The sequence below is a fragment of the Xenopus tropicalis genome, chromosome 6 (genome assembly GCF_000004195.4).
Source record: "Xenopus tropicalis strain Nigerian chromosome 6, UCB_Xtro_10.0, whole genome shotgun sequence".
In the NCBI taxonomy this organism is placed as follows: Eukaryota; Metazoa; Chordata; class Amphibia; order Anura; family Pipidae; genus Xenopus; species Xenopus tropicalis.
Window position 1 is genome coordinate 100,527,928 of NC_030682.2, and position 27,965 is coordinate 100,555,892.

General features: G+C 37.6%; 1 protein-coding gene across 2 annotated transcripts in view; it reads left to right on the forward strand.

The window, feature by feature from the left end:
* The window catches only part of neto1 (neuropilin and tolloid like 1), a 71,922-nt gene that overhangs the window by 11,956 nt on the left and 32,001 nt on the right, over nt 1-27,965 (forward strand). For both annotated transcript variants that reach the window (XM_004915261.4, XM_002940474.5), the window contains exon 4: nt 4,681-4,929. In XM_004915261.4, coding sequence (XP_004915318.1) covers nt 4,681-4,929 — 249 coding nt within the window. The remainder of the gene's footprint in view (nt 1-4,680; nt 4,930-27,965) is intronic.

The window sequence follows — 27,965 nt, forward strand, 5'->3', positions numbered from 1 at the left end:
CCCATACCTGTATATATATTCAAATGCTACAGTATAAAAGTAATGTAAATTTAAAAAAGATGTGAAAAGTACTGTGCGTGTGTATATACAGTGGATATAAAAAGTCTGTCAGGTTCCTGTGCTGTACAAAAATGAGACAAAGATAAATCATTTCAGAACTTTTTCCACCTTTATTGTGACCTATAAACTGTACCACTCAGTTGAAAAACAAACTGAAATCTTTTAGGTGGAGGGAAGAAAACCAAAAAAACTAAAATAATGTGGTTGCATAAGTGTGCACACCCTTAAACTAATACTTTGTTGAAGCACCTTTTGATTTTATTACAGCACTCAGTCTTTTTGGGTATGAGTCTATCAGCATAGCACATTTTGACTCTGCAAGATTTGCCCACTCTTCTTTGCAGAAACACTCCAAATCTGTCAGATTGCGAGGGCATCTCCTGGGCACAGCCCTCTTCAGATCACCCCACAGATTTTCGGATTCAGGTCTGGGCTTTGGCTGGGCCGTTCCAAAACTTTGTTTGGATGTATGCTTTGGGTCGTTGTCATGCTGAAAGATGAAGTTCCTTCTCATGTTCAGGTTTCTAGCAGAAGCCTGAAGGTTTTGTGCCAATAATGACTGGTATTTGGAACTGTTCATAATTCCCTCTATCTTAACTAAGGCCCCAGTTCCAGCTGAAGAAAAACAGCCCCAAAGCATGATGCTGCCACCACCATGCCTCACTGTGGGTATGGTGTTCTTTTGGTGATGTGCAGTATTGTTTTTGTGCCAAACATATTTTTTTACTATGGCTAAAAAGTTCAACCTTGGTTTCATCAGACCATAACACCTTTTCCCACAACCTTTTGGGAGACTTCTCGAGTTTTTGCAAAATGTAGCCTGGCTTGGATGTTTTTCTTCGTAAGAAAAGGCTTTTGTCTTGCCACTCTACCCCATAGCCCAGACATAAGAAGAATACGGGAGACTGTTGTCACATGTACCTCACAGCCAGTACTTGCCAGATATTCCTGCAGCTCCTTTAATGTTGCTGTAGGCCTCTTGGTAGCCTCCCTGACCAGTTTTCTTCTCGTCTTTTCATCAATTTTGGAGGGACTTCCAGTTCTTGGTAATGTAACTGTTGTGCCATATTTTCTCCACTTGATGATGACTGTCTTCACTGTGTTCCATGGTATATCTAATGCCTTGGAAATTCTTTTGTGCCCTTCTCCTGACTGATATCTTTTAACAATGAGATCCCTCTGATGCTTTGGAAGCTCTCTGGGGACTACGGCTTTTGCTGTGGGATGCGACTAAAAAAATGTCAGGAAAGACCAACTAGAGCAGCTGAACTTTATTTGGGGTTAATTAGAGGCACTTTAAATGATGGCAGGTGTATGCTGACTCCTATTTAACATTATTTTGAATGAGATTGCTTAATTCTGAACACAGCTACATCCCCAGTTAGAAGAGGGTGTGCACACTTATGCAACCACATTATTTTAGTTTTTTTGGTTTTCTTTCCTCCACCTAAAAGATTTCAGTTTGTTTTTCAATTGATTGGTACAGTTTATAGGTCACATTAAAGGTGGAAAAAGTTCTGAAATGATTTATCTTTGTCTCATTTTTGTACAGCACAGGAACCTGACATTTTACTAGGGGTGTGTAGACTTTTTATATCCACTGTGTATATATGTACAAAGTGCGTCTGTGCCTCTCAGATAGATAGATAGATAGATAGATAGATAGATAGATAGATAGATGAGAGGCAGATAGATGAGAGGCACAGACGCACTTTGTACATATATACACAGTGGATATAAAAAGTCTATCTATCTATCTATCTATCTATCTTTCTATATATATACAAAATTACCGTATATACTCGAGTATAAGCCGAGTTTTCCAGCACTCAAAATGTGCTAAAAAAGGAATCCTCGGCTTATACTCGAGTCAAGCAGTACCGGCGCATCTGTTGTGTGATGCTGCAGTCACATTGAGCCGCCGATCAACACCCCAGAACCCCCGCCCTGCGTCGCCCAAGCGCTCCAATCCAACAGCTGCATGCAGGCACGGCACGCATACGTAAAGGGGAGGGGTTAGGTACTTGCGAGCGACGTGCCTGATGTTCCTGTACTAAGTCCGTATGACTGACGGTATGAATGTGAGAGCACGGGGCAGCGTCCGGCGGCGCGACATGGACCGGTGAATGCCGACGGCGCGACATAGGACTGTGAGTACTCGGGCGGCGCAACTTAGCCTGACAGAGCTCGGGTGACACACGGGGGGGGCGGGTCCGAGTGGTGTTAGCCGGCGGCGAGACTTAGACTGACAGTGCTCAGGTGACACACGGGGGGGGTGTTAGCCGGAGGCGAGACGTAGGACTGACAGCCCACTTTTGCATTCTACTTATGGTGTGCCTATTGTGTTTTGGGCCCAATGGCACAGGTATCTTTTAGGGCCAGTAGGATGAAACTGGAGCTTATGCAGAAATGCTTATAAACACATTGCATTGCCAGGGGCTGGCTGGTTTGTGCACTTGGCATCACAACATCCAATACAGTAGCACAGCATATACTAAGTGAAGGGCCCCATTGAAGACGAACTTTGCCTACATATGGCATGACCATGCTCTTCAACCATCTGGGAATGTGTGTGAGCTCCCGGGATCAGATCATGTCTGCGCATAGGTCATGGTCCATCAGTCAGGGGGGTAGGAGCTCTTTTTTACTCCCCGTCAGATTTGGGCTGTTGACCTGAAGGAATGTAATAAATGCATTGGCTTATCCTGTTATCCGGGATATAGGATTGAGAGGGCATGTAGTAAGATATGAGGTAAGCAGAAGTTTTGATAATTGGAATTTCTTATGGTATCAGTTTTGCTTTGAGAGCTTTAATACACTGTAGAACTCTCAGTATCATTCCTGTTACTTACACACTTTTTGTGAGTGTCCTTTTATTAAATAATTTGATTATCGAAACTTAGCAGTAGCTGCTGCATTTCCCACCCTAGGCTTATACTCGAGTCAATAAGTTTTTCCAGTTTTCTTAGGTAAAATTAGGTACCTCGGCTTATACTCGGGTCGGCTTATACTCGAGTATATACGGTACATTCTTTTCATAAAAAATCTATTTTTTCTTGTAGACTGAGAAACCCATTTAAGCAAAATGCCAAATGCAATGCAAAAAATGTCAAAATGTTCCTGTCCATAATTTTGCCATAGTTATTGGAACGTTACAGTATAAAAGTAATGGCATTTCAGTAGCATTATGCTAAGTGAGATTTTGATTCCATTATTGACAGATAAGGCACTTTTTGTTCAATTGTAGTGAGAAATTTTCATAGTTTATAAATTCCTACTTTAATAAAGACCATCAAAAGGCATAAAAGTAGAAAATGTTCTTAGTTTTATAGATAAGACCCTGAGCTGACTGCAATGAACAAATAAAAATAATTGAAGTCCCCCCTCTCTTCTCACACACAATATAATGGGAGCACTCACATTGGTATTACAGGAAGGTTTACACTTTCGTAATTAGATACAGAGAACAGCCCTTCATTTCTCTACACCTCACTACCCATCTTCATTTGTGTCTCCATATATTCCCTAACATACAGTATGCCCCTGTTGCTCTCAGATCTACAACCACTCCCACTGCTGTACCCATCTTAAACCTTATATATCTTGCTGCTCCTTATGTATGGAATTGTCTCCCTATATTCTTCCCCCAGTCTCTTCAAAAGTAAACAGAAAAACTACCTATTTAAGCGCTGGCATAGCACCTAATTCAGTCTTGACACTTATCTTGCAATGCCTCAGACACTGAAAATAGCAGCACTTATTACCCCCTGTTTGTACCAACCTGCTTAAATTGCAAACTCTTTGGGGGCAGGTACCTCCTTCTTCTTATGTTTCTTAACACAAGTATAATTTAGTTCATGGTGTGCTGTTATTTAGTTTCTTTTATTGCATTATTCTCAGTTTATTCTAATACGATATTGTTTGAATGCAAAGTACTGCATATTCTAGTAGCATTATATACATAAAAACATACATGCATAAATATAAAATGAAAATTCCCAGCAGTGATATATAGTCTGTATATAAAACTGACAGAGCTATCTTTACATCATGCTCACAAATGACCCTCTGGGGTAGGCTGCATGTCACATATTCCAGGAAGTTGTAATGCCATTTATATGACACACAAGCTGTGTATTTAGTGTGTAAGCTTCGGCTCAGTGTCTACCTTCTTCTTTTCCATTTGCCTGAGATGGAGTAATGGTAACGTGTACATTGTGTGATATTATCTTTATTTACAAAAGAAACAACAAAATGTGAAACTGTTATAAAACAAATACACTTTAGACTACAGAGTAAACTGATAATCCTTGAAACGGCTTGCTATTTCGGCAAAATTAAAAGTGCATAATTACCAATCCTTCCATTGCATTGTACATTATACAATCCAAAATGTGCAGTTCATTATCTTCTTGGTAATCCTCCAACACTTTTATTGTTTGTATTGCTGTTCTTACATCTACTTTCTTTAATTATGATAACAATTTTCAGTTTTACTTTTAGCTTGCTGCTACTTCCCATAGCACTCCAAATTGAGTGTGTTAGTACAAATAGTGTTAGATCTTAACTCTCATGTAACTGGAAACTGAATATTTCTTTTCACTGACATTTCTCCTCCAGCGGCCCCAAGACAATGCATTGAGCTCCATTTTGATGAAAATTACTCCATTGAATCTTCTTGGGAATGTAAATTTGATCACATTGAGGTTAGAGATGGACCATTTGGCTTTTCTCCAATCATTGGGCGCTATTGTGGACAGCAAAGCCCACCTTTTATAAAATCAAGTGGAAGATTCCTTTGGATTAAATTTTTTGCTGATGGTGAACTGCAATCTTTGGGGTTTTCTGCACAATATAATTTTACACCAGGTGAGTAAGAAAAAAAAAATCTTTCGTTATTTTTCTTTTTGGCTTTGTTTGTAAAGTTGCACACTTTTATATATTTCTATAGTTATAAGACTGACAGTGCTGGATTTTCGAGTATCATTGCAACTGAGATATTTGCTAATGTCTTTGTCGTTATTACAATTGTTGTTAGGGAAGATTAAGGCTTTATTTTATCCAAACGAGTGCTTTTGCTGAGAATAACTAATTAATAGTGTAACAGTCAAAGCTCTGAGAATGTACATTGGGAGTATTTGACATTTATTATTATCACTGCAATAACCAATCTATATTAACTGTCAAGAGCCATATTTGAGCTCAAATTGCTGATTCCTTAAATGGCCCCAGGGGTTTATATTGTAAATCAACAGTTTACTCTATTTTCTTTTATTTACAGTTTGGCATTTAATAATTTTATCTTTCTTTTTCACACTTTTCACTTTTCTTCACATTTCCCTCATCATGATATTCACTCTTTCTCTGTCTTTGCTTTGTTTTTTTTTTTAGACTCTTCATCTCAGCAGTATCTGCTAAAAAGAAACAGGCTGCTAATTAGTTTAAATCCTTTGCCATATATGTTAGAGAATCCTGTTTGGTTCTTCTTGTTCATTATTTAAACAGCATGAAATTAAAGAGATGCACTGAAATATGATCCTAATAACCCCTTTGGTTTGCTGCTCTAGTATCTAATGTGAAGTTATTATATACAAGCTGTGTTATACTATGATCTACTGTATCTAGTAATGTAAAGCCATATACTGTACCATTCAAATGTGAGGTTATTTCAGTGCTAGTTTCCTTTAATTTAATAAGAGAGAATTTTCCAGTTGACCAGTGTTTTCATCTATGCTCATTTTATTTCTATTAATCTTATCCATAGCCTACCTTTAGGGGCCTATTTATTATGCTGTGAAAAAATGACAACAAAATTTGCCAGGGTTTGCTGAGTATAATCTGTAAAATCTGGTGTTCAGGTGGCAAAATTTACCGTTTATTTTACACAGCTTTTTACACAGCATAATAAATAGGCCCTTATTGTAAATGTATATATAAAATAGCCTTAAATACACACAAGCCCAGAATATCCTATAAATGATATCCTTCTAAATAGTGCTAAGGGAAGTCACTTCAGAGTTCCATAACCTGTATAAAATCACCAAGCCTTCAGCTTTGTGCCTTTATATGGCTATGGAACTCCTCAGTAACTTATAATATACATATAATATTCAATGAATACCCATGAATATCATGTAAATGATATCCTTCTAAACAGTGCTTATTGATGTAATCAGTTATAATCAGTACTTGGTGATGTAACATATATTAGATGACTCACTAAAAACTTGTGTATTATGAAAATAAAGTACCCCTTATTGAAATGTATAAGGATATTAGAAGTCACCCCAGAGTTCCATGACCTGTATAAAACCACTAAGTATTCAGTCTTGTGCAATCACAACAAGCAGGCAGACGCCATTTTGTAGACTCTGTTATTATGGCAAATTTTTATATCACCCCAAATCTTATGTGTATGCTCCAGAATGGGAGGCCTGCCAATGCCAATGCACAGGCTACCCAGTTACAGACTGTCAAGAGGAAGTGGGAATGTGAAGGGTACAGTGACAATTAGGAAGTGATGATGTAATATGAAAGTAATTGACTGACCTACCCATATGCTTCAGGCATAGAGGCGAACAGGCAATATATTATTGACAGCTCAGATTTTTAAATACATTTATAACTGGTATGAATATTTTAATAAAAAGAAGAATTTGGGTTTCATGTTTAATTTGCAAAGGACCTATTATACAGCTTTTTATGTGTGGGTGATTCCCTTTTAATATAAATAAATGATGCACCTCTACTCTTGAATTTGCAAATCAGAAGACAGATGTACATTTAGGCAATTTAGTCGTTTGTAAATCTTTCAACACCCATGTTGTTATTGAACTCATATTTCTATTCTAATTCCATATATTTATATAATCCAATAGACACAATATATTATATTTTCTATATATTATTTTAAATCAGCTTCTGTGGTGTTTGAATTTATATGGCAGGCATATTTGGGCGTTTAAAATATGGTCCTTTTGTTTTAAGTACTCAACATATATACAAGGTACAATATATAGCAAGGATGGTGGTGCATCATTTCTTCCCTACAATGAGTACAATGGGTCCCGCAATTGATTCCGTTGGGTGAAAAGATTTGGATGACTATTTTCCACTCTGTAATGAATTGTCCCAAAGGTTGAAATGGTTAAATCCAAAAGTATCAGTACTGTTTTACTGACCAGTATTTGTCATTACCACTTAAAATTTACATATACTTAATAAATTGCCCCCTTGCTGTCAGTTTAATTGGCTCCTCAGGAAACTGACCCTGGTGTTCATATGATAGGGACCTTAGGTTATAAACTCCACTCAGGCAGGGGATGATGAACAGCCTTAAAAGGTGCCTCATGTCAGTACTCTGTAACAAAGAATACTAATAAGTGTGCAGCTAGATATACTGACATAAAGCTTCCGCACTCCCTTTTTGTTTAATATTTCAGATGAACACCTTAAAACACCTTATATTTTGAGATTTTATAGTGTCATTCATACCTTGCACATCCAAGGGTATTTGCTGAGAACTAATGGCAGAAAGTAAAAATATGCAAATGTAAAATAAATATCTACAGTATTACTTGTACCCCAAAACAAATAAATCACAACAAACACCTATCGTTGGTTTGTGCTAATAAGAAAATCCAAGGAAAGAAAAAAAGAAAGCTTTGAAATACAATTTTTTCACAATCTTTTACTCCATTACTCTTTCCCTCTGTAAAAACACATCACCATGCAAACAGCCATCACCTCTTTGACACCAAAAATATATTGCACTCCGCTCATTACAATGTGTAAGCAGAATGATTTCTTTCTCAGATGCTGTAGGATAGTGGGAATGCACAATTTATCAGGGAAATGTAATGTCATCATAGTGTCAATTTCATCTCAGTCACAAATCCTAAAACATTGCCATTTGACAATTTGTTTTGTAAGTCTAGTGTACACATATACACAGGTCTCTGGGAAGTAAGGAACTAAACCCATTTACCAGCTATACACATGGTATTCCGATACAGCAGAACAGCCACACATGCTGGTTATTCAGTGCTATACAGAGATATTACAGTATATGCTCTATGGCCAAAAGTATGCAGACACTCCTTCTAATTTAACCCACACATTATTGCTGACACAGATAATCCACTGCTTCCTACTTTGTGGCAACAGTTGGGGGAAGGCTTTTTCCTGTTTCAGCACAATAATTGCCCCATGCATAAAATGAGGTCCTGGCCTTAACCCAACTAAATTCCTATAGGATCAATTGGGCCAGTCCTGTGTCCTGAGAGTAAACATTGTTTGAGCAGCAAAGAAAGGACACACTTTATATTTTTTCCCTTGGTTATTGAGATTTTAAAGAGGCATGTGTTCACATACTTGTGGCCATATAGTGTACTCTATTGTTTTTTTCAATATGTATTTTTTATTCTTCTTTACAGTAGTGTTTATTCAAGCCCCCACCTATCTGCTATGGCACTGCTCATTTTAAAAGGGTCCTGTGTTCAAAATAAGATCAATGACTAGGGCTTGTGTGGTATTTAAATTATTAATGTACCCTGGTGGCATTATATAAATGAAATTAAAGAATATGTATACAGCAGTGGGGACAGTGATCTTTGGGGTTTAAAATATAAGAATAGTTACAATGCATTTTGGTTTCTCCATAAATATTTTATTCTTACCACAAGTGGCAAAAGATATGGTGTAAAAACGGATGCTTATATTACAGGTCATACCACAAAATAGTATCTATCTGACAGTGCCTTGTAAAATCTCTCTAGCGTATTCTGAAATTGGATACAATATCATTTTTGTCTTACAATGTTTTCTGTCAAATTTGAATACTGATAAAGGGAAATCATTCCTCTGATTAGAGTAAATGGCAAATTCCTTTTACGAAAATAGCTATTTTTATTTTTAGTAAATAACAAAGGATACGACAGTGATTTGTGAGTAGCCCTTGCCATAAGATCATCCCTAGAGGTCAAATTATGTGGTGCATAAATAGATTGTGAACTCGGCATATGTACATGATTTACTGCAAGCAAGGTGACCTGTTGGCTGTATTCCCAAGCATTGTGGGACTGGGGGGTGTCTGAATTCTTCCCCCCAAGAAATCTTGATTTTTAGGATGTGCAATTGGTTTGGGGTCCTAACCTTTGTGTCGCCAGCTGTTGCTGAACTATAAGTCCCATTTGGCTGCAGCATAAAATCAATTGTTGAAGGTTTCTAGGTGTTATAGTTTGGCAGGGGCTGTGATTGCTTATTTAGAAGAGAACATTTATTGATTATTGATTTGACTGAGAAGTCAGTTTGTCTTTCTTACTAGGCAGGCCTGTTTTTGATTTGTTTATTGCAGCCTGCACAAGGAATAAAAAGGAGTCCATTGCTGGTAGCCTTATATAAGTTGTGTACGAATTAAGAGTTGAGATGGATAGCCTACACTGAAGGGGTTGGGCTACTGCCTTTGTTGTATAGATGTTACAGATGAATGGAAAGGGAAGCCTGCTCTTTATGGGGGATGCTTTATTCTAAAGTAATTCAATCAGTACAGCAACCATATGTCATATAGTATTAATATTTCCATAAATCTATAGTATAAAAGCTGAAGGTTGTCTGATCAGTACAGCATTATATTGCATTGTATTGTACACTTTTGTATTTGTGGGTTTAGGTATCTTCTATCTGGTTGCAAGAGCAGTTACATGTATATGTACAAAGTACATTAGTGGACTCTATTCAAAGGCATTGTGATTTTGATAAAAGCATATGTGAGCCTGGCTTAATAGCAGTTTTTGTGTAACTGGAAATATGGAAATGTATTTCTCAATTTAGGATAAGAATCTGAATGACCAGATTCATATTTATTCAAATGTACATATACACAAACACATACACACAGTGCAAAGTACCTACTTCATAATGCATACAATTCTGCAATGGACAGTAGCAAAAATAGCATTGACACTTTAGTGAAACTGTTATGTTTTAATTAGCTTTTACGCATTTCACTAGGTTTTCTTTTCTATTTCAATTAGTACACATTTGATTTAGAAGACCAGTGTATTGTATTCTGAACAGGGGAGTCCTTTGCCATAGGAGAGGAAAGAATAACATGATATAGAAGACAAAGCAGCTTTATATTTTAACTATTCATTTACTAGTATTTTATTCTTTAATTAGAGGAATGTAAATGGCATATTCTCCTAAACATTAATTCTCCTTCAATAACTAGGCAAGGCATTGTGGGAATGTATGTCTTGGCTGGAGGGGAGCCATTACAATGTTGCAGTAGTATAAGTAGTCAGGGAAAGCAGAGGAGGGAACTGGAACAGAATAGACAGAATTAGAATAGATCAATAGGAACTGTTTTTAATAGCAATTACATTAACAAATGAATCACTAAACCATCTTAATATGTAGCAATGGCTAAATGACTAGTAGTGATGAGCAAATCTGTCTGTTTCGCTTCGCCAAAAAATTTGCAAAACTGCAGCAAAATTAGGGAAACGGCAAAAAATCTGGGAAACATGGTTACTGCACAACTTTTTTGACACGACCGCAACTTTTATGCCATGACTTTTTCCTCAATCAGCACATTTTTGCTGCCACTTTACGAAAAGATCCAGCAATGGTGAAATGCAGAGTTTGGCAGTGAATCCGTGCCAGGGGAAAAATTTCACTCATCATTAATGAATAGTGATGGTCCCATAATTTGACTCAGTACATATAAATGCTTTATATGATGACTGGCAGGAATATTAAGATATTTTAGTCCACAAGAAAAAAGAAAACAATAGCAAGCACTGATGTAGTACAGCTTTACCTAGCAAATGTTTCTGTGTGCAAGCAACTAAAATGTGTGCACTTGCCAGGACAATATCTCAGGATGTCCTGTAACTTCTGTTAATGCCTTTAAGAGGGGCATGGATGAGTTCTTGAACAATCAGAATATCCAAGGCTATTGTGATCCTAATATCTACAGTTAGTATTAGTGGTTGTATATATATAGTTTATGTATGTGAGTGTATAGATTGGTAGGTGTGGGTTGTGTGTGCTGGGTTTACTTGGATGGGTTGAGCTTGATGGACTCCGGTCTTTTTTCAACCCTATTTAACTATGTAACTAACTATGTAACTATGTAACTTAGTACAAGGCTGACTATGGGTTACTGTGCTTGTGTATAAGGGCTGGCATTTGGTTGGGAGGCACAGAACTCTTTGCAGAATGGATTTATTTCTGCTTCTGTTAGAAATGTTTCTGGAATGGCTGGTCTTACTAGCTATCTACAGCTAGTATATTGTCATTCTAGCACCTTCATTCACCACCGGCTTTGTTTCATTGACTGCTTCCTTTAAAGTTAAATAGTTAAATAGACTAGAAACATCACTGTAGTTATAGTAGCATAAAGGCAGCCTTTTAGGGTACTGGCACATGAAGAGATTTGTCAAGCATGGTAAATCTTCCCAATCACAGGTGACAAATCTCCTTTCCCTTGCCTAACCTTCAAATCACCGTAAGCAAAACACATTACTTGCAGTGATCTGGATCATTTGCATTTTCCCACAATTAAATCTGATTGCTGCAAGTAATGTATCTTACTAGCGGTGATCTAATGCTTAGGCAAGGGGAAACCATTTGTTGCCTTTGGTAGTGACATGAGTGACAAATCTCCTTGTGTGGCAGTACCCTTAATTACACTGAGAGAGATTTTTTTAGGGAGACATTGGTAAAAGCTATGGCATCCGTTATCCAGAAACCCATTATCCAGAAAGCTCCCAATTAGGGAATGGCCATCTCACATTCACATTTTTAAAAATGTTTTCTTTTTCTCAGTAATAATGACATTATGTTGTATTTGATTCCAACCAAGATATATTTAATCCTTATGGGAGGCAAAACAATTCTATTAGGTTTAAATAATGTTCAAATTGTTTTTTTAGTAGACTTAAGGTATGTTGATTAGAATTGTGGAAAGAACTCTTATGCAGAAAACACCAGGTCCCAAGCATTCTGGATAATAGGTCTCATACATGTATTATTACCAATCTTTATTAATTGGGTCACAAGGGACATAACCCTTTCATATTTGCTCAGTTCATCATTAATAGTTTCATGTCAAAAGAGCACCTCTCTATTTGATTTTGACAATGGTATACCAAAGGTTGTTAGCTATCTAAATACAAATATCCACATGTAGGGATGAGCAATTTTTTTTCACCAGGCACAGATTCGCAGCGAATTGTTTTGCAAAACTTCCATCAAAATTTGCAGGAAAAAAAATTGATGTGCGCAAAAAAATCTTTGTCGTCCGTCAAATTGGATGCAGTTGTGTCAAAAAAAGGGCGCCAAAGGGCGACAAAAAAAGACGCGGACGACAAAAAAAAAATCAAATTGCGCAACAAATGCGTTCATTGCAAATTTTTGGCCCGTGAATTTTCTTGCTGTTCTGCGAATTTTATGGCGAAGCCACATGCAAATATTATAGTTTAATTGTCGCATGCAGTTCTTCTTCTTGAGTAAAGTTATCTTCCAGAAACTTCAAAGTACCTACTTCATAATGCATTAAATTCTTCTTCCAGAAGAAACTTTAGGCTCTGATTATTTTTTGGGTGGGTTACATTCGTTTGAGTGCACTATTGTGTGATTATTTAGGAAGTGACACCAAGCGTTGTTGAAGCTTCTAAGGACTTTGGGATCCAATATCTGAATTTTCCATAAAAACCTCAGTTGTTTGTGCAATGAGCTCTAGTGATGAGCGAATCTCTCCCGTTTCACTTAGATTAAAAATTCACTAAACTACAGGAAAATGTGCAAAATGGCAAAAATTTTGGGAAACATACTTTTTTTGACACAACCATCTTTTTTTGATGCGACTGAATTTATTTTGTGGAGGTTTCGCGAAACGCAGAAATTCGCTCATCGCTAATGAGCACATTTTTTGTTCAGACAGAGTTTCTGCCATTGAAGCCCTCCTCTTGTTCAGTATTTGAGATCCCCTCTATAGCCCTTTATGTAAAGACCCGTAGACCTTTTATGTTAAGCAAACCTTTAGCTCTGTTTGTCTATAGTTATTCAGACTGAGGAGGTGATACTTTTTCCATACTATTGCATTATTGCATATTTTCTTTTATTTTACAGGTAAAGCATAGATTGCATTACATTTAAATGCCACCTGCCACCCTGGCAAGAAACTTACTTATTAGGCTGTTCCACTGACTGACTTAATTACTCCTTCTGATAGTGTACTTTCACACTGCCGCTAGTTTACCTTGTATGCATGTAGATAGATTGCTAGTAGATGTATGTAACAAAGTAGTAGATTTTTACTTGTAAATAATATTAGAAGTTTGACTAGCAGATTAAACAAATGGTTAAATGCTATAATGACATGTTGTTCCAACCTTAACTACTAATTATGTAAAAGATAAAACAGACATTTGGGGCCTGATTCACTAAAGTGCGATAAAAATGATCACACGCTTTTTTGCGGTAAAAAAGACGCAATAATTTGCGCGCAATTCACCATAGTATTATCGCGTGCGATAAATCGCCATTTTCGCATGCGGTATTTCTCGCGCTAGTTTTACCGCATGCGTTAATTTCCGCGCTGAAAAGAATACGATGGCATGATTCACTATAACTTTTGCGCGCTAAATATCGCATTCGGCTATGCGAAAATTAACTCCTACTACAGGCAGGCGAAAAATTATAGAAAAGTACAGTAAATGATTTTTTTGCAATAAAATATGGACTTACAGTGTTATTTATTCAAGTATGTGTCTTTTTCACCAAATTTTACTCAAAATTAACACCTACTACAGGCAGGCGATAATTATAGAAAAGTACAGTAAATGAGTTTTTTGCAATAAAATATGGACTTTGCAGTGTTATTTATTGAAGTCTGTGTTTCCCCTAGAGTGACGCAGCCGCCAGTTTGCAGCGAAATGTTCATTTTTAATACAGTAATTTTCCGCAAGTATTGGCGTGTATGGCTAACATGGCGTGCGTTCATTTGCGCGACTATTTATATTTGGCTACAAGTGATGAAATGTCTCGCCAGGCATGGATTCGCAGCGAATTTTTGGACGTGCGTTGAATTTTTTCGCGGCAGATTTTTTCATGCGTTTCGCAAAACAATCCGCCAATGGCAAAACGCATGAAAAAATTCGCCACGCAAAAATTCAACGCACATCCAAAAATTTATACAAGCGTCAAAAAATAATAGTCACGGGCAACAATTTTTTTGCCCACACAACATTTTTGCCGTTTCGTGGATCTTTCGAAAGATTTGCTAATTTTTCACTAAAGATAACCAGAACACTTTTGCTCATCACTAGTGGCTACTATTTATAAGCATCTACTATTTATATGATACCATTTATATGCTACCATTTATATGTGGCTAATATTTATATACACCATTTATATGTGGCGACAATTTTTATACACTATTTCTATGCTACCATTCATATGCGGCGACTATTCGCGTGCGTAATTTAGCGCATGTACTGGCAAATACCGCATTGAAATAGTCTTCGCGAGTTAAATAACGCATGCAATATCGCGCTTAAAAAAGCGCAAGTATGCTTATAGTGAATTGTGCGAAAAATCGCCAAAATTAAGACGCGGTAAAATTTATAGCGCACACTAAAAATAGCGCACATTTAATCGCACTTTAGTGAATCAGGCCCTTGATGTTATAAGATAGACAAGGAGAAATCCTGTGTTCACCTGATCCACATGTATGTTTTTATTTAATCTCTATCTCTGCCATGCTGTTCTGTCAGTCACAAATGTCTGAGTCTATCTCTTTACATTATTTATCACCTGTTGTCTATTCTCTCTGCCCACTGTTCCATGACATACCAGAAGCATTTTTTTTTTACTATGGGGAACTATAAAATAAGTTAAGTTACTACAGTGTGACTTCCATTACGTAGAACATTGATCACACTGGTTTAATGCAACCACTCTCTTTTTTGACGTGCCCACATCTTTTTTTGATGTGTCTGTGCCTTTTTTTTCATGCAACCACACCTTTTTTACTTGACCGCAAAGTTTCACGAAAAAATTTGCCAATGGCAAAATGCCGAATTTTCATGCGAATCCATTCCTGCTGAAAAAAAATCACTCATCACTACCCAGGGTTATTAATTGAGCTTAAATCACTCCATCTTAAAGAGTCTCAAATAGCTGAATAGCAGTACTGTAATGTCCACATGGATTAAATATAGACAGAAACAAGAGATTCTCTGCACTCACCCATTATCAACATATATATATATAGGACAGTAAGACATTCTGTGCATTAAGCTACTAGGAAATGCCCTCCCCTTTAAGCAAAACAGGGATTGTTTGTCCATATATTGCTAAACACTCCAAGCTGGCCAAATACATCAAAGTCATCCATGGTCTGGCCAGTCCTACACTCACTTTTATCTAATTCATTAAAATTTTACTGCTTTACTATACATTTAACAAAGGGACTAAGTTTTTCCTGCTTGCTTTCAAGGTTAAAACCCCCAAATGGTTGCCCTTTTATTGGCCCACTGGGATCACCTGACTGTAGCTGGGAATGATGGGAACTATAGCAAAAAAAGGGAAAGTTGTGCTCACCACTAAATTGTAAACCATTAGGCGGGGGTGCAATGAGGCTGTGACAACAAAATTCATATAAACAACAAAACCAAATCCTCTGCACTCACCCATTACCAATATATATAGGACATTAAGACATTCTGTGCATTAAGCTACCATGATATTCCCTCCCCTTTAAGCAAAACAGGGATTGTTTGTCCATATATTGCTATACACTTCAAGCTGGCCAACTACATCAAAGTCATCCCTGGTCTGGCCAGTCCTACACTTACTTTTATCTGATTCATTAAGAATGACATCAGCGACACTATTTCTAGAACACAGGTTTGAAATGAAGGTTATTGAAGATTACTGTAAGGCTGCAAATATGTATATGACAAACTTGTGTAGAAACTATGGGGCTGATTTACTTACCCACGAACGGGTCGAATGGAGTCCGATTGCGTTTTTTTCGTAATGATCGGTATTTTGCGATTTTTTCGGATTCTTTACAAATTTTTCGTTACCAATACGATTTTTGCGTAAAAACGCGAGTTTTCCTATCCATTATGAAAGTTGCGTAAAAAGTTGCGCATTTTTCGTAGCGTTAAAACTTACGCGAAAAATGCGCAACTTTTCGCGTAAGTTTTAACGCTACGAAAAATGCGCAACTTTTTACGCAACTTTCGTAATGGATACGAAAAACTCGCGTTTTTACGCAAAAATCGTATTGGTAACGAAAAATTCGTAAAGAATCCGAAAAAATCGCAAAACATACGAAAAAGTCGCAAAATGTTCGTTTTCAAGTCGGAACTTTTCCAATTCGGGTCGGATTCGTGGGTTAGTAAATCAGCCCCTATGTGTATGAACTATAAATCCTTAGTCCACACTGCCTGTTGGAGGGGAAAATTGTATATTAGCTTTGCCTATAATGGTAGGAATGTATGCCGAGAAAAGACAGGGGCACAAAAATGCAGAAAAAATTGAAATTTGCCTTTACTATTCACTCAAAAGAATTCACACAACAACAGTGTTCTTGCCTTCATATAGCTCAATTTGACTCTCACAAATGAGAATGCAGTCTTCCTGACTACCCCAGGCCCTCTCCCAGACACTGATCCACCACCAAGGTTGCAAACATTACTCACAGTTCAGAGATTAAGTTCTCTCTATTACCAGGCCACACAACTTACTCTTAAGTCAGTCTCAGACCCCTTGGCGCTCTCTCTTTGTCTCAGATCCCTTGGCACTCTCTGTCTCAGGCTCCACAGGCCCCTCGGTTCTCTCACAGGCTTTTTTTCACACACACTAGGGGGCACATTTACTAATCCATGAATCCGAATCACGAATGGGAAAAAATCGTATTGGAAACGAAAACTTTGGAAGATTGCAAATATCACGAAAATGCTTACGAAAAAATTGTATTAGTCACGATAATATCGTATTGGCGATCCGAGAGTCACGAAATTTTCGTACCGAACAATTGTAAACAACGGTAAAACCTTTCCGATTTTTTCGTGCAAACGTCCGAAAAAGTCGTGTGCCGTACGAAAAAGTTGTGCGCCGTATGAAAAAGTCGTGCGGATGCCCGAAAAAATTGGCGAAAATACGCTCAGAGCGTTCGCATGAACGCTTGAGCGTTCGTGCTTTTGTAAATGTGCCCCTTGGAACTGAAATACGCATTGAAGCAAACCCCATTTTTTCTACAGTCAGCTCCACTCTCAGCTGCCACCTAATTACCTGACTGAGAGGTTACATTAACCCTATCTCCACCAGGCAACCCCCGGCAGCCCATAACATGCACCTTAGATACACACTTCCTTGTACATTTTTATGCCAGACAGTTGGGTTGTCCAAACACACTGTCAAAATATTCAGTGCAAATTTATAGGACTTTGGAGAGTAGTGCACACAGTTATAGCACAAATACAAATACAATACAAATACAAAAAAGAAGTATCAATTAATGCCCTCCCCTTTAAGCAAAACAGGGATTGTTTGTCCATATATTGCAGAAATAAACTCAAAGATTATCTCTTGAGGCAACAATGACTCAATCAGTATAAATGTCAGCACTTGTTTTCTACCTATTTGTGACTATAAGTTACCTAACCACTGAAACTGTAAGCTCCACAGGTTAGGGACCTTCTTTTTCTTGTGTTTTAACACTTAACCAATCTTGAATGTGACTATTTTTGGATTTAGAGTTCAACAAGTTGCTAGGCCACTGCCTCAGGCAACAAACATGCTTCCGTAAGGAGACACAGGATCAGTGCATTTTTACTACTGTGGACTGCTGCAGGAGAAGGGGGTAAGAGTGCTAACCAATTACACATATATGCATATTTCATATGCTGGTGTAAATTCCAGCCTTTACAACAATACCTTACTCCCAGTTTTAGTAGGGTAACTTCAGTTCTGAGACTAACAACATATAGTAACAAATTTAGCAAAAAAGACAAAAACAGGTTATAGATTACGACTGATTTATAAAATCCTAACTCACACATTATGCCAAAATATGTACTGCTACCTTTGCATACCCCCCAACTGTCCCGCTTTCCGCGGGACAGTCCCGCTTTCTATAGCTCTTCCTACTGTCCCGGATAGTTCCCTGAATGTCCCGCATTTTCGTAATAGATTACTGAAATGCGGGACATTCATAGAAGGATGCGCGACAGCGGGATGAGAAGGCTTAAGATGAGCGCTCCGACTCCTTGCGCTGCTTCTTTCCTGTGGCTCCTTCTCCGGCGGTCCCTGGCCCTTTTATAAGGTTGTGCCCATGCATAATGACGTCACACGTACACACGGGGCGCAACCTTATAAAAGGGCCAGGGACCGCCGGCGAAGGAGCTACAGGAGAGAAGCAGCGGAAGGAGTCGGAGCGCGTATGGGGGCTCTGTGTTTGGGGGGCTCTGTGTATGGGGGGCTCTGTGTATGGGGGGCCTCTGTGTTTGGTGGGGCTCTGTGTATGGGGGGCTCTGTGTATGGGGGGCTCTGTGTTTGGGGGCCTCTGTGTATGGAGCCTGGATGGGGGCCTCTGTGTATGGGGGGCTCTGTGTATGGGGGGCTCTGTGTTTGGGGGGCCTCTGTGTATGGGGGGCACTGTGTATGGGGGGGCACTGTGTATGGGGGGCCTCTGTGTTTGGGGGGCCTCTGTGTTTGGGGGGCCTCTGTGTATGGGGGGGCACTGTGTATGGGGGGGCTCTGTGTATAAAGGGTACTGTATATAAAGGGTACTGTGTATGGGGGGTACTGTACATGGGGGGGGCTCTGTGTATGAAGGGCACTGTGTATGGGGGGCTCTGTGGGCTTCCTTAGGTAGTACAGTATGAGGGTATAGCACATTTGCATCTGATCCCACCATTTCAACTATATAAAAGGAGTATTTTTAGAAAAAAAATGGGGTGTGTTAATTGGGGCGTGGTCACAAAAGTGGGCGTGGCCAAAAATTTGCCACGCTGCGTGCGCCAAATCTTTTTGTCCCTCTTTTTGTTTTTCAAATGTTGGGAGGTATGCCTTTGTAAATTCCAGATGAAAAGCAGATGGAATAATATACGTGTGATGCTGGTTAGATCAATATACATTCACTTTTGATAGACTGACCACACACGTAAATCAATGATCGTTTATATCTTTGTCTGAGTGATAATTACATTTGTGTTTGCTCTAAGCTATTTTCTTAAATACCTGATAAACATTTGACTGTACAGTAGAGCCAGACCCAAAATTCAAATAAATTGATTACTGTGGCACAGTTATTATTAAAAAGGTCTTTGAAGCATGACAGACTCTCTGTGGTTGCATTATTATTCTACTCACAAGCCGACTCTCTGGATGAAACTGTGAAACCACCTTTTGTTGTGCAAAAGGACTTACAAACCTCCTTCCCCAGATGTTATCTAACAGTTACTGCCCACGGGAGCAAACTTTAATGTATCTAGTCACTTTGTTATTACATGAAATAGTCAGAGGCTGAATCTATTCTTTACTTATAGAGCCAATTAGCTCAGGAAAAATATACGTATTAAATAAATTAGAATATAATAGTTATAAAATATTACATCTGCAAAACTCAATGTATAACACTTGGGGGCACATTTACTAAGCAATTATGAGATAAAGTCAGATTTTTCTTACTTCTAGATCATTTCGAGATTTACAAATGGGTTTTCACCAGAACTCAATGTTTTTGTTATTATTCCCAGAAAAATACAAGCTTTTCGAAAATAACTCCCATAATTTATGATTTATTGGTCAAAAAAATGTAGGTTTGATCGAGTCGAGTACCATTAAGTCCTATAGAGGCTTAGAATAATAAAGGAATAGAAAAGTGAGTGACAGCCTGTCCTGGAACTTTCAATGAGAAGTCAATCCCCTCATTGTTTTCCATTTCACCCATCTTCAAGGGGGACTTAATCCCCTCATTGTTTTCAGTTTCACCCATCTTCAAGGGGGACTTAATCCCCTCATTGTTTTCAGTTTCATCCAGCATCAAGGGGAATTTAATCCCATTATTGCTTTGCAAGAATGAGTGCCAATGCTCCTAAAATGGCTGCTGGAGCAATTCCTGTTTGGGAAAAATAAAATGGATTCGTGGAAACGAATAAACTTGAATTTCACAATTTTAACAATACTTTTAACTTGAAAAATTCTGGATTTTTCAATGTACAATTGCTATAGAAAAGTATTTATTATACTTTTCAAGTTATTTTTATTATTATTATACATGGCCATCTGCTAATACAGTATATTTTCATTGCACAATTACTCGCACTGCTCTATTGTTATTTTTATAGAGTTAATATACCATGACTCATTTTCACACAGCTCATATGACCTTGAGAGCTTTGTAATTCAATTTCCTTAAAGGAATTAAAAAACGTGATCAATGTTAGAGAACTTTCACACGACTTACAAAAACTAACAAATCATGATCTCCGCCTACAAATATGATTACTCATTTCAATTTGCCGTACACTGTTTGTTTCAGGATTAAAATGTCTGTGTTTGTATCAGTTCCCATTGATCCCCAGTTAGGTGGTTACCCTGCTAAAAATATCATGTTTACCTACAGTGCGTTTATAGATAATTATGAAGACTTTGCAAAAAATGACCCATTATTTGGGGCATGATACTTTGGGGAGGGGGTTATTTATCAAAACTTGTATTTGTGTAATTAACAATTTTTTTTCTACTTTGAATCACATGGAAAAATGAAAAAAAAAAAGAGAATGTCACCTTATTTATTAAAAAATAAATAAATAAATAAATTAATTAAATAAAATAAAACAATGAGAAAAAAACTTAAATACAGGTATAGGACCCATTATCCAGAATGCTCGGGACCAAGGGTATTCCGGATAAGGGGTCTTTCCGTAATTTGGATCTCAATACCTTAAGTCTACTAAGAAATCAATAAAATATTAATTAAACCCAATAGGATTGTTTTGCATCCAATAAGGATTAATTATATCTTAGTTGGAATCAATTACAAGGTTCTGTTTTATTTCTACATAGAAAAAGGAAATTCTGAAAATTCTGAATTATTTGATTAAAATGGAGTCTATGGGAGACGGGCATTCTGTAATTCGGAGCTTTCTGGATAACGGGTTTCCGGATAAGGGGTCCGATACCTGTACCTTGAATTGGTATTTTTCTTATCATTCTTAATGGGTTGACAAGCTCAAAAATAATTACCGTTTGACCTGGCAACTTTTAGATGCCACAGTTTTACATTCGTTTTTTTTGTAGCAAAAATGTGTGTTTTATAAACAATTATTCAAATTCAGATTGTATTTGCACAAAAAAATGGGGGATGGGGGCGGTGGGGGGCACCTCCGCCCCAGGGGCCCGCATCCCAAAGTCCGACCCTGCTGGGGCCCCAAAGTTTTCCCCTGCAGGTGATTTTTGCTGACAATTCATGTGAAATTTAGTGTAGAAAAGGTAGGAAAAGGTTTGATCAAAATAGATCATGTTCAGAGATTTTTCTGAAACTGAACACAACTTTTCAGTAGTGGGTCAATACGTTTAGATCTGGTAAAAAATGTTTTGGGGAACTTTGCGGTGACTTTCAATTTTACATTTTCTGTTCTGACATTAGAAACAGGTTTCCTGCAACATATAATATTAAACAAAGATAGTTTTTTGGCCCTCAAAATTTGAAATACATTTTAAAATAAGGCTTTTAAAAAGGCTTTCCAACATTTTAGTTGGATAAATAGGTATATTGCAAAATTGAGGGGGAAATATATTTTTATTGATTCCAAGTTCATGGTGGAGAATACAGGAGACAGCCAGGAACACATGGAGATAAAAATGTAATGAGATGTTAAAAGGGATTGTGGAAATTATTCTTTGCTAATAGAAAACCATGATCCTAGATTTACAGGGAGGCCCATTTATCAACATTTTTGTGGTTTTAGAGGTGTTTGAAACCAAGACTAAACTCATGTCCAATGTCTACTTATTTATTGAAAGCAACCTGAAAAAAACAAATAAAAAAAGACGCTGAGAAAATGTGAAAACTGCTAATTTTTCTTATTGATGCATAAAAAAATTAAATTTTTTTACCTGGCAAAATTATATTGTGGTGCAAAAATATACAAATGGCGAAAAAAATCAAATGTTAGTAAATGTGTTTTTTTGTTAGGTTTCAGGTTAGGTTTCAGAGGCTCACTATGGCTTACATGTTCATGCTTATTTAGGCGGTATCTTTTTACATACAGTACTTTTTATATACTGTGTAACACTTATAAAAATATACTGATCTAATTCCTAATAAACCAATCTAATTCCTAATAAACTATTGCTATTTGTAATACATATATATATATATATTTAGTCAACAATATGTTTTGTTTTTTTTTTTACACTTTTTCTTTTCATTTCTTTTTCCTGAGGGTCTTTTTGCCCTTCCGTCAACTGCTAACTTCTGTAAGAGCTATGTAGGCTTGCTGTCTAGATTCTGGTTGCCTAGGAAATAAAGCAGATTAGAGAAGGGACAGAGGTAACATTTGTTACAGTTGTCACGTTTGTCATGACTCATGTCATTTGCCTGATCACGACTGCTGACAGATTGAGTTGCAGTGCCTGCCATAAGTATCTAAGAAATACAGGAATCAAGAGGGAACAGTCATAAACGTGTTCCTTGCAAAAATATTAGTCTGTGTAAGATGGACCTTGAATATACACACATAAGTCTTTGTCTTACTAAATTCGTACATGTAATATATTGTATTACTATTACAAATGACTGTGGTTTTGAAACTCTCTCTGTGGTAGAAGTACCATCAAGTATTATCACCTTCAGCAGTATTTGTATACCTGGTAAGACTCTTTGGGGCTGATTTACTTACCCACGAACGGGTCGAATGGAGTCCGATTGCGTTTTTTTCGTAATGATCGGTACTTAACGGTAGCGTTAAAACTTACGCGAAAAGTTGCGCATTTTTCGTAGCGTTAAGTTTTAACGCTACGAAAAATGCACAACTTTTCGCGTAAGTTTTAACGCTACGCAAAATGCGCAACTTTTTACGCAACTTTCGTAATGGATACGAAAAACTCGCGTTTTTACGCAAAAATCGTATTGGATCCGAAAAATTCGTACAGAATCCGAAAAAATCGCAAAACATACGAAAAAGTCGCAAAATATTCGTTTTCAAGTCGGAACTTTTCCAATTCGGGTCGGATTCGTGGGTTAGTAAATCAGCCCCTTTGTGTTACAAGCCTAAACATACGGCTGTCCCTATTTTATTTATCACACAAAGCTAGTCACAATGTAATCTTTTCTAAAAGGCTTCATATAAGGTTATTAGAAAGGCATGGGATTTAATAATATACAAAAATCTTGGGACCTGGTATTTTTTTGGATAGGGGTTTTTTATTTTGTAATTTAGATTACCGACTGGCTTGGCACCGATATGGGTTTATGCAGCTTAGCTATGATTATTATTATTATTATTTTTTTTAAAAAAAACTGTAAAAATGTTAATTATTTCTTGAACGCTATGGGAAAAGGTCCTCCTACAATTTAGAACTTTCCACATATTGGGTTTTCGGACAGGAGATCCTATACATGTACTACCACAAACATCACCAAAATTACATCAGAAAAGTCTTCTGAATAAAGAGATATGAAACATTTCTCGATTTTCCTTTTCCCGATGTTGTCAGATTAGGTGGTCTTCTTCCCAAGATGCAAGATACCTATTGACTTTCCTTTATGTGTGTTGCTTATTAAGATAATAGCAGCGGCGATTTTGCCATCTTTTCCTCCCCTAGTAACATCAAGAACTAAATTTACCTTGAAATTGAGCTCTTGCAGAGAATTCATTTGTGCTCTAAAGTGTACACTTAATGCCTTCCTTTCACAAGGAGGCCTTTGTGAAGCACAGCACTAGAACTGTGGGAAAACAGACATGCCTGTTTCATTTAATTATTTAAAATTGCACAAATAATAAATTAGGGAACTGTAGGAGACTACAGTTTAATTAAAATTGTACATTTTTTAAACATATTTCCTTTTTTCTCTGTAACAACAAAACTGTCCTCTTGGCCTCTATGAGCCCAAGCCCATTATTGGCCACAGGAGCCCCATGGCTTTGTAATTCTGCTTACAAAAATCAGGCAAATTGATGCTTGCTAATACCAACATCCATATAATTCACATTTGCTTAATGAACATTAAGGGGCTGATTTATTAACCTATGGGAAAGTATTTGATTTTACTGCTAAAAGCAGTCAGTTCAATCTCAGATTTCCTTGTAGTTATGCCCTTGGCAAAATGCTTCACTACTGGGCTTATTTATGAATTTTTGAATTTTTGAATTAGAGTTTGTTTTTCTAAATCAAATAATTTCTCATTTCGAATGCTCGCTTTTTTATTTATTAAAAAAAACTTTTGCAAATAAAACACTCAAATATCTCAAATATTTTCGAGTTCACACAGTCAAAAAACAATCTTGAAAACTTGACAACTCCCATTGACTTCTACAGAAGCGCACAAGCTTTTAGATGGTAAAGTTTTACATTGGAGTTTTTGTTTTTTTTGCACTTAATAAATACCAGACATTCAAGTTTTTAAACTGTTTTAGCATTAAAAAAAAACAAATACAAAAATAAATCAAACTGGAATGTTGATAAATCACCCCCTAACTGTTTGAATATACCTAAAAATCATTATATTACATATTATACATTACAAAATAACAGTTGCCAAAATGTACTTCTAAGTAGTAATATAATAAAAGGTAGCTTGTTACCAGTCTAGTAACCCACATCAACCAATTAACAGCATCTGCTGGTCACCTGTTTGATCACACACATCTGGTTGGGCATCTATGGGTTACTAGAACTGGGCATACTTTGTGCCTTTTATTAAATGAGTGTCAAGGGCAGCATTTTGGATTCAACACATTACTTATAATGAAACAGATCATGTATTAGATCTAATCAAATAAAAAGAAAAGAGGTTTAACATTTAGTAGGTGCATTTAGAGTTCTGTAAGAGAAAGTTCACCTAATATTTTGTCATTTCCAAATGCATGTACTGAGGACTGACCTGAGGGCATAGAAGGGAATTGCTTTCAAGCTCCTTGAAAGGTACACAAGAAATATAATTTAAAAAGATTGCCTTTGGGGCTTTCCTCAGCTCTCTGAAGATTCTGCTTTTATATTTTGTTATTGTTTCACCATAAAACGACTTAAAATCAACACAGGTCACAAGTGATATGTTGTGTTTGTTGTACTCTGCCTCTTCCAGGCGTTCTCATGCCTCCAGAGTACAAGAGCCGCACAAGCAATCAACAATTCACAATCACGCTGTGCTTTGTGTGATTTGACTTGGTCACTCATGCATGAGATGGTTTCCTGATGCACCTTCATGTCTTCTTGCGCCTTTATGTCATAACTGGGAGGCAGAGGATTTCACTTCTCTCTTCTTGTTCTGACAGCCTTTTTGCTGCTTTATAACTGAGTGAGAGGACCATTAGCTCACTTCTTTCACTTGCATATTCAATCACCCTGACAAGTTATTTGCTGTCGCTAATGCTTAAAGGAGAACTGTCACTAATAGAAAAAAAAATTACACTAAACTGTAGTGGATGTGTCACAGTAAAGCCTCAATAATTGTTTCTTACGCCTGTTGTGTCTATATATATATATATATATATATCAGGAGCAGAGAAGAGCACAACTCATCAAAATATAATAGCTGCCTGGGTGCAGGTTAAAAAACATGTATAGAGAGAGAGTACCGCAATCGCTGGGACTTTGTGTAAAAAAGCAAAAGTTTTATTGAAAGAAATCCAATGTTCTGAGCACAAACAATGCAGGGACAAACTATATATATATATATATATATATATATATACATATACACACAGTATATACACATGTACTGGAACAGGGACAGCACTCCTAGCATTTAAAGAAGGATTTGTGTCCTTGTTACAGTGTATTTTTTTTTTGGTACTAGCACCCAGGTTTTATTGCTGTATGATGTACACCCAGAAAATTGATGAATTAATAGTTTTAGCTCAACCTCAACTCAAACACTGATAAATCTCCCCCTCAGTACTCAGTATTTGCATGATAGAGATCTCACCTAATAAAAGGCCCCTCTGCCCTATTTGCAAGTGAACTTAAAATGGGGAACTAGAAATACAGTAAGGTCCTTGTGGTGTGGCAAGAAATGTTCAATTTGTGTAATAGACAGGATACAAAATAAGGAAAAATGCACAGTTCATTATACACAGTATCAGGGCCGGAACTAGGGGTAGGCAGAAGAGACAGCCGCCTAAGGCGCAACGATTGAGGGGCGCCAGGCAGGAGCCTCTCCTGCCTACCCCTAGTGCTACTTTGTCATTGCCTCCGCCGCTTGTCATTAGCGGCGGAGGCAATGACCGATCTAATCGCACCGCCCCCCCCTGCACCTCCTCCTGTGCTTTGGCGCGCATGCACCGTTCGGGGGGGGGGCGGGGAGGTGGGCGGAGTTGGCCGACCGGGTTGCCTAGGGCGCCCGGTCGGCTTGGCCCGCCCCTGCACAGTATGGATTGGAAAAAACTTAAACTCGCAGGGCTTGTAGTGAAACAAAAAGTGAATCCTTATTCAAAGTTTTAGCTCAACCTCAAGAATTCATCAGGAACCCCAATTTTATTGAACAGTGAACTTTAACCCTTCTTTCAATTTTTATTTCACTACAAGCACCTTGAAAATGTTTGCAATTAATATTATATGTGTGTGTAGTAATCAGTATGTACATTATTTGTATATTCATATATTTTAGAAATAGTCAATATTAAATCAGTGTTAAGTGTTTTCACCACAAGTCCAAAAACTGACAAATGCAACTGATCATTTTCCCCTGTGAAGTAGAAGAAATAAATTTATGATTTAGTGGCCAGAATTTTGTCTCTTACAGTTCCCATAAAAACAATCAACGCACCAGAGGTCACGCCTTTAGCTTAGAGGAACGGAGCTTCCATTTGAAGCAGCGTAGGTGGTTTTTCACGGTGAGGGCAGTGAGGTTGAGGAATGCCCTTCCTTGTGATGTGGTAATGGCAGACTCTGTTAATGCCTTTAAGAGGGGCCTAGATGAGTTCTTGAACAAGCAGAATATCCAAGGCTATTGTGATACTAATATCTACAGTTGGTATTAGTGGTTGTATATATAGTTTATGTATGTGAGTGTATAGATTGGTAAGTATAGGTTGTGTGTGCTGGGTTTACTTGGATGGGTTGAACTTGATGGACTCTGGTCTTTTTTCAACCCTATGTAACTATGTAACTATGTAACTATGTAACTATCCCTGGTAACTTGTGACTGACACTTTTCCAACTCTGAGCCATATCTAAGAATTTACCCTTTAAATTTTGATCAGGGTCAAAAGAAAAGTTTTGACAGGCTGCTGACAAAATTTTGGGGGTCACTGTTATATGCTGCCACAGTATCCAAATGTCATTCCCCTGAATTCAGGGCAATATTTATAATAAGGAACCTGTTTTTTGGGTTTTTTAAATTAAAAAAAAACTGCCCCCAGCCTCTGCTGTGGATTTCACTAGGAAATCCGGTGACAGAGCTGGGGGGGTGAGGGGGTCGCAGACTTTGAGGGAAGTGATGTTGCACGCATGCTGCGTGTGATGTCACTTTCACGATGTTGGTGCGTGTGACGTTATGTGCAATGTGCCTGTGACATCACACACATGACGTAGGGGTGTATTTTTTTGGCCTGAATTATATAAAGCACTGCTGCCTGGAGACCCAGTAGACTGGAAATATGGTTAAGGCTGAACTGTGTCTGTCATGGGGGCCAGTGTTGTGTCTGCCA